The 8874-nt window shown below is 35.9% G+C and overlaps 1 protein-coding gene across 1 annotated transcript; it reads right to left on the bottom strand.

Annotated features, from left to right (window-relative positions):
- Positions 1-217: 217 nt before the first annotated feature.
- On the bottom strand, positions 218-6899 carry LOC120249305 (probable alpha-glucosidase Os06g0675700). The gene is given in 6 exon segments (XM_039257807.1): positions 218-1218; positions 1582-2757; positions 2759-3116; positions 4361-4585; positions 6264-6336; positions 6821-6899. Coding segments are annotated over 6 exon segments (2781 nt in total). The 3' UTR covers positions 218-348.
- Positions 6900-8874: the final 1975 nt, after the last annotated feature.

Raw genomic sequence — 8874 nt, 5'->3', positions numbered from 1 at the left:
ATTTTTATATAATGGGTGATCACAATAGGATGTGCAGAGGGAATGAAGAAATGTGCATTTTGTTTTTTGTTTTATATATATAATAATAAAAACCAGATTTAACATTAAACAATGTTTGCATTAGAACTCAGCACCTTGCATCCCACATGCCTCATAGACTAACTCATTGATCATGTTTGGTTAACATGAGAAAATGTGACAGTATTCTGCAAGCCTATAACCAATGTATTCTCAATATATTAAAGTCATATAATTTAGAGAACAGTAATCACCAAACATTATTCATGATGTGAAATAGAATTGCAGCAAGCTGGAGAGATTTCATGACTTAATATAGTCCTCAGACATTCAAATTAAAGCTGCAATTGTGACCTTCAATTCAAAAGGCTCTCCAAGCATCAATGACAAGCCATCAATCTCTGCAACTCCAAACACTACATCTTTATCAATAATATTAACTCCACCAATATTCCTCTTCAAGACTCCATTAACAGCACCCTCATGTTTCAACCCAAGCACAACCACATTCTTCACCCTAATCTTCTTATCTGATGCATATGTCCCATTAATCACCTCTGACTTGAGCTTCAGTTCACCACCTTCAAGACCAGCACTGAACCTCACTAAACTCCATTGGCTCAGATCCTCCCCTCCCATCTCCACCACCTCTCCATCATCCACAAAAACTTTGCCTTCCGCCTTTCCATTATCATCAAGAACCACTAGAAGCTGGAACCTATTATGTGATCCAGCCTTTGTCAACATCCCTGCTTCTTGCATCACAAGTATGTGCCCTCCCTTGACATGTACGTTGATAGTGTCCTCTGGAGCATCAAGAGTTACATACCTCCCGGAACTGGCCACCACAACGTGAGAATAGTTAAATAGATTGAACCATTTTCCTTTGGGGAAGTAAGCATTCACGGACACCTCCCCCGGTGCCATCACCGGCGATACCATGACTCCTTCTCCAATAAGAAACTGAGCATTAATCCCATAAGTCTCTTTGTCCTCTGGGAATGAGAAGAAGAGAGGCCTTGCTATGGGGCTCCCCTTTGAATGTGCTTCGTGCATTAGAGTGTAAAAGTAGGGAAGCAAGCGGTACCGGAGCCCGAGCGCCTTCCGCGCCGACAGGGAGACAGAGTCCCACAGATAGAGCTCTTGCCTGGCTGAGTTCATATCGTAATGATTCCTCGCAAAAGGATAGAATGCTCCCAGCTACAATGTCATCAAATTGGTCAGTTATATATCAAGATGTCGCTTTATGCATTTGTTTTCTATTTGACTTATCTTTAAAATTAAATCATTGTGATTTGTGAGCAGAGGTGGAAATTTTTCTCTTTTGCGCTTTGTAGAACTAGGATTAAATAACAGTATGCACCAAGTTGTCAAATTTTCAATTTTCACGACTCAATCAAGCTCTTCCATATTTGTGGTAATGCTCAGCATTGCTATGAACATGGAAGCACTAGCACAAGGTTGAATTGATCAAAATAAACAAAATTTTAAAACCAACAACTACTCATAAAAATTAGTTTACCTTGAAAATAAACAAATATTGATATATAAAAGCATCAGTACCTGAATCCAACGCCTGCAAAGCTCTTCACTGGTACTTCCGCTAAAGCCACAAATATCAGCTCCAACCATAGGAATCCCGAACAAGCCAAAGCTAAGCATGGTTGGAATTGAATAAGCAAGATCATTCCAAGTAGCTGCATTGTCTCCGGTCCAATGCGCGGTATACTTCCCTGACCCAACAAAAGTAGACCTACTCAACACAAACGCTCTCTTGCCAGTATCCTTCACCAATGCATCATGCGTCGTCTTCGACTCCAAGAATCCATAAAGATTATGCACATCATACTCTGTCAAATTCCCATAGTGAATAGAAGAAGCTGGCACAGTTTTATTACTCAATGGTCTCTGAACTCCTGAGTTGTTAATCTTATAAGGAGGATCATCCAATTCATTCTCCGGCAAAGGATCAATGAAATTAGAAATTTCATTCATATCAATCCATAATCCATCAATAGGAATCATCTTCCTGAAAATTTCAATCTCTTTAGACCAAAAAGTTGCAGCTTTTGGATTCCAAAAGTCAGGGAAATAAACATCACCAGGCCAAACACTTCCAAGATAATTCACTCCATTTCTTTTCAAAAAAACATCAGCTTTCAATCCTCTCAGGAAGGTTGGATAGCTTTTGTTGGTGCTGATACCTGGATCAATGATTGCTACATACCTTTGCCCATTTTCATGCAGTTGATTCACAAATTTGATCATCTTCTCCAGCGGGAAGTTCACTGGATCGAGAGTGAAGTCTTTGGATGCATCCATATAGTCAATGTCCGTCCACATGACCTCCAGAGGGATCCCAGCTTTGGCGTACCCGGCAACAACGGATTCAAGATCACTGACGTTCTTGTATCCCCATCGGCATTGGTGAAAGCCAAATGACCAGTATGGCATCGGCGCTGGCCGGCCGATGAGATCAGTGTACTGCTCGATCACCGATAATGGCGTTGGGCCGGCGAAGAAGTAGAAGTCGAGAACTCCACCGATGACCTTGTACGTGATGTAAGATCCGGCATAGTTGATGTCCATGCCGTTGCTGTTGAGGAGAAGGACGCCATGGGTGGTTCCCGGCGGCGAGGATCTGAGATCCATGTAGAAGGGATGGCTGCCGTAGAGATTGAGATTGAGGTTTGCCGATCCGATGTCGGCGTTCCACAACGTGAAGGTATCATTGTGGGATTAGCTGGAAGGTCTCTTTAGTGTGCTCCCCGAGGCCGTAGATGGAGGAGCGGTCGCCGGGAAGGGAGGAGGAGAGCTCCAGGTACTGGTCCTTGAAGACGATGCCGGGGGTGATGGAGGGGACGGCAGTGTCGAAGAGTACATCGCCGCTGGATCGGCGGGAGATGAAGAAGGTGAAGGGGGAGCTGCGGCGAAGGGTGAGAATGAGATCGGAGTCGCCGGAGGAGAGGAGTAGGGTCTCTGTTGGTGATCGAAGGACAACATTGGGCGCTTTGCGGCGGATGATCTCCGGCGGGATCTCCCATCGCCGGCGATCGGAGTCGGTGATGCGAACTCGCAGGCGATCATTCGTTTCGAAGCTTCACTCACAGTGCAAGAGCTTCATGAGTTTTTCCCCTCAAAATTTATTTATTTAATTTATTTGTTTGATATAACAATTTTAGGATTTTTGTTCTAATGAACGTGGTTTATCTATTTTTTTAAAAAAAAATTTTAGGATTTTTTTCAAATATATTTATATTTGTTATTATTTTATTATTATAATTTTTAATTATAGGAGTGAATAAATTTACACAATATTATTTATAATTGATGATTGATTTATGTTCTTCTTAAATTTTTTTTCTGCATTTACTTATTTATTTTATTTGACATTAATTTTCTCATTTTTACTTGAATTTTAATTAAAACAAATTTAGAACCATTGTTCCAGTCTAAGGGTGGACATGGGCCGGGCTGGGTCGGGTTTGGGCTGGGCTAGACTCAAATATACAACCAATATATTCAATTTTGGTCGGCAGATGTCGACTCAAAGTGTTTTGATCCAAACCCCGACCCATTTGATTATCATTAGCCTGTGCCCAAATTTAACCCGACCCTAAAAAATAAATAATTTTTTTATGAAATAATCGAAATAACTAAATAAAACTACTACTACAACTCCCTAAAAATTTTTTTCAAACATTTTAAAAAAAATACTACATAAGTATTATAAATGTTTACTCTTTTTCAAGCATATTACTATTATATATATATATATATATTATTTATTTATTCGAGTCTAAGTGGGTCGGGGTCGGGTCAAAATTCATCTAACCCAAACCCATTTCAAAAATTCAATCAGTAAAAATATTTGAGCTCAACCCGCTTTTAGCCAACTTTCTAAAACCCAGTGCTCAGATTTTTTGAAATTTGGGTTCAGCAAATTTCATGGCGTCCCTTACCATGTCCACCCCTATTCCAGTCTACCATCAAGTCATCAATTTCTTATATTTGACATCATGATTTCATGTTTATTTGTTATATTTTGTATAAATGTGAATAAACTACTTTTTATTGAAAAGAATCTTTTAATTAAATTTAAATAGTTTATTTTTATTTTTTAAAATAAAAAAATTGTTTATCCATTAAAACCGAAAAGAGAGATATAATTGAGTAAATGATCACAACCCTTTAGTAGAGTGGTACGCATTTCAATCACGTCCATACTACAAATCTAAACACATTAAAATTTATTATAAAAATAAAATAAAATAATTTATTTTGTAAAACAAATATATTTAAGAAAAAAAAAATCCAAATAATACTAAATAAATCAATTTACCTTGCAAAAAAATGGAGATTCTTCACATCAGGACCATAGATCGGCGAAGGACGAATAAGTTGAAGTTTAGCAATCAAAGATTTACTGGCAGAATCATGTACCACTGATTGGAGTCTGTAACCGTAGCCAACATGTGAACTATCCGTGAATGAACAAAAGAACAAAGCATAAAAGAAGAAGAAAAAGAAGAGATTATAAAGATATTTCATGATGCTAAGTCTGGCTCTAATGAAAGAACGGCCACCAATTTATAAGGAAATGGATGAAGACTCAAACGTGCATTTTCTCCACTATTTCACCTATGGACTCTCATATGCTAGTCTATTTCTCACAGTTTGCTTCACCATCACAACAACAACCACCATGCTCACTGGCTTGTCTTTTGTTTCAGGTTCATACTATTTTGAATTAACTTCACTGGTTTGGAGGGCTTCAATAAAAATATTTTTTTTATATTTGATTACTTAATGAACAGTAAGTGCAATATGCATGGGACTAGTGTTTTTGGGACCCAACCAACAAGCGGTTAAAGAACAAGTAGGCATAAAAATATACTAATTATGGTGGGTTAACAACCTCTAGTGATGCACTATAAGCGATTTGAAAAACTTTTATCATGCAACTTTGGCGAAATAATACATCTCTCATAAGGGACCTATCTGAACCCAATAAACAGTACTTGGGCCCAAAATAATATATAAACCGTCCTGCTAAGTATCACTTAATACTACTATAATACCAGACAATTGATTTTTAAAAAAAATATGAGAAATGAGAATTAAGCTACCTTTATTATCTTAATTTAAGTATTTGTGTTTGTTTGTGTTTTTGATTTTTTTCCGTTGAACTTGGGCTATAATTAAGCACCAAATCAAATTAAATTAACTTATTATTTTCATTTGAACCTTTTTATTTAACCTAATGATTGGCATTTTAATTTACTCGAATAAAATAGGAAATAAAAAGATAGAAGATATGGGTTTGAGATTGTGAATTGTGAATGAGATGTCCCGTTATTCATTATTATGAGATAGAGACTAGAGATATATAGAGAAAAAAAAGTCATTTTTATATTATATTTTAATATCATTCTCACTTTTAAAAATTATGGTTGTCTTATCTATCTTATTTTAGTCAGCCAGAATTAACATGAACGGCTGAGGAGCCCCCATGATGTGAGGAAGAAACAAATTACCATTATTATTATTATTATTTAGTTTTGCCAAATATTTATATGATGTTAATTTAACACATGCAAAGCATGTAATTTCTCTGGCTCGAGCTTCCGATTTCCATGGTAAAGAGAAGCGTAGAATTTTGGGATCTCCGGCAAGTAATCTTGAGATCTCATATGAATGATCTTGAGATACGATGCTTAACATGGCTCTGACCACACTCTTTTTCAACGTCACTCACCTATGTTGTCCGGATGGACTACACCCTCTTATTAATCTCCAAGATGTAATTGGTTTTTTTGTCCTCTTAATTATATATATATATATATATATATATATTGTGTATGGCTCATATACACAAGTAAACGAACAGATGCTAGAACAGAGGGGAGCAGAGACGAGTGAATAAGAGAAATACGGCCGCTCCTCTTCTAAGAATGTAGGCATATTGCCGAACCTCTTAAATTTTTTTATTTATTTTGGTTGTCTTATTACTTACTTGATTTGATTTTTCCTGAGAATCCTCTATTTTTTTTAACAGTATATAACATTTCTCAAGTGTTTCTGGTAGTCTTTTACTTCTAGAGGGTGATGTATCGCTGACGTTTATTTCTTTTATTTATTATTTTTTTTATTTTCAACAAATTTATACTATATTTTATTTTTTAAGAAAACATAAAAAGAAAAAAAAAATCTCATGCTCCTAGCTATTTGACATTATGAAGCACAGCACCTTCCTATCGAACCAAAAACCAAAAACCTTACTTTCAGTGCAGGCTTTGGGAACAAGATAATGAACACCTGTTTACAAAGTTGAACAGCAAACCACAACGCTAATCACACTCAAAAGAAACTCATCAAAAGTTTGGAAATAATAGTCCAAGTTCACCACAGTTTCATGGCAAGTTCATACTTCATTGATCATAACTAGAAAAGTACCATTGTTGCAACTATCATCCAATGCTCTAAAGCAGACAACTTGGTCAAATTAAGAATATATTAGCAAATGAAACTACATTACTTATTGTTAAGGTAGCTAGTTCACTCAGACTAATGCCAGGATTTCATGTTAAGGAAACATGAGGAAGCTGTTAGTCAAGATTCATTGCAGATCCTGTTTGCGGGAATTAGATGCTTATGATGTCTTCCTTCGGAACTTGAATTACAATGCTTGAGTGGTTGCTTGTTAATCCAAGCTTGGCATCATCTGACTGTAATGGTTGAGTAATTTCTATGTTCTTTTTGAAGACCAGGTAGAAGATTTCGGCGAGGTACACTTACATACCTTCGAAACCAAATATGTCTGCAAACAAAGTGGATGCAGTGTGCAGACCACTATGTCGAAGTAGCTTGATGAAGCCCATTACGAGGTAGTACGTGTTGATTGCCATAATCAATGAGCTTATGACCCATGTGGCTGTTGTAATCTATTGTCATAGGAAAAGGTCGTCAAGTAATGTTATAAAACTAATTCTTTGAGAAAAAATACTATGCTGATCTACGTGACATTCCTGTTAATATCCATACATGACTTATTTTTGGTAATAACTGAATATTACCATATGGGTATTTGAGTGCATTGTATACATTGATACTCCAGTGCATTTTTCTCTCTGATTCAGAATTAATATGCTTTCGAACTCTCTTTTTAAAATTTAAAGGGAATGCTCTGGCACAAATCTCAACAATCAATTGTATGTCCTGTACATAAGTAGAAGAAAGAAGATAAAAAAATGCCTCTGAGATACTTTAACAAGCTCGATGTTCATATGAACAAAGATGGCATAACTGTTGGAAACGATGGTGGGCAAAATATGCTAAACTAAGATGTTAGGTAGAGGAAAAAAATACTTGTATAAAATTATCCTTTTATTTTCATAAGCTTTTCTTCTTCAATAAACTCATCCATGAAAACCCATTACATAGATCTTACAAAGGACTCTTAATATTCTAGAAACTCCTCATACATAGCAACTCATGACCTTTGTAAATCATACCATCTAACTTATTAAGATTAACCCCACATTTTATTTCCTTACATTATTATTATTTTTAATAATTAAAGGTTTAAGTTTAACTTCCAACATTCCCCTTAAACTTAAACATTTTGTCAGGTTGTTAAACACGCCAATAACAACCGGTAGGACAAACACGAACATCTGATGACATGGTATGAAGATCTTCCTTATGATCTAGTTCTGTCATTCTTTCCTTCAACTCTTTCAATTCCTTTTTGGTTTTATTGAGGCTTTCCCACAATTAATTCTTTGTTAGCCTCCTTTATGTCGTCAAACTCATGCTTAAGTTCAACAAACTCTTCTTCATTCACATCTTTTACAATAATATTGTAGTATTGTCCTAGATATTATATCACATGCATTGAGGCATCATTCTCAGCATCTTCTTTGTATATGCACGAGGTCCACGTAATTCATGACTTCCGAACTTCTCCTCAAATCTTATTTTCACAACAAAAACAAGTAATAAGGACCAAGTCGTTCACATTCATACCTTAGAGGGTGGAAGATTCATTTTCTCTAATATCCCCTTGAGCATAGCCTTGAGTTGCACTGATACAACAACTAATGTTTCATTCTCCATTTCTTCTATCTTCACTGCTTTATGTACCACTTTGAAGACTTCTCTTGAGTTTTATTTCTCCGTGGAACTTCTCTCACAGCTCTCACCTTCTTCTTTCTTCTTAGAGCTTTCATCACAGCTCTTACCTTCTTCTTTCTTTAGCTCTGATACCACTATGTTGGAAACGATGGTGGGCAAAATATGTTCAACTAAAATATTACGAAAAGAAAAGAAAAACACTTGTATAAAATTATCCTTTTATTCTCGTAAACTTTTCTTCTTCAACAAACTCATTCATGAAAGCACATTATATATATAGATCTTACAAAAGTCTCTTAATATTCAAGAAACTCCTCATATGTAGCAACTCATAGTCTTTTCACTCCATATTCCTAAATCATAACATCTAACTTATTAAGGTTAAGCCCACATTTTATTTCTTTACATTATTATTATTTTTAACAATTAAAGGTTTAAGTTTAACTTCCAACAATAACAGAGAAGAGATGGTCCTTAGTAATTATGAACTTAAAAGAAATGAGTTGGCGTATGGTCCCATCTTAGTCTTTCTGATGGTGAACTTGAGGAGAGGTACTAGTGCAAATGGAAGTACAAATGAAAAAAATCATCTGTTATAATTAACCATCAATTATGTCAGATAAATACATTATAAGAGATGGTTGTTTGTCAAACAGTTTTTCATGAGAATCATTAGGGGTTGTATGCACTGATGCAATGATGATCAGCTTCCAACACCAG

Source organism: Dioscorea cayenensis, chromosome 19, assembly GCF_009730915.1.
Source record: "Dioscorea cayenensis subsp. rotundata cultivar TDr96_F1 chromosome 19, TDr96_F1_v2_PseudoChromosome.rev07_lg8_w22 25.fasta, whole genome shotgun sequence".
NCBI lineage: Eukaryota > Viridiplantae > Streptophyta > Magnoliopsida > Dioscoreales > Dioscoreaceae > Dioscorea > Dioscorea cayenensis.
The sequence above is the reverse complement of the archived record's forward strand: the minus strand, read 5'-3'. Positions and strand labels throughout refer to the sequence as shown.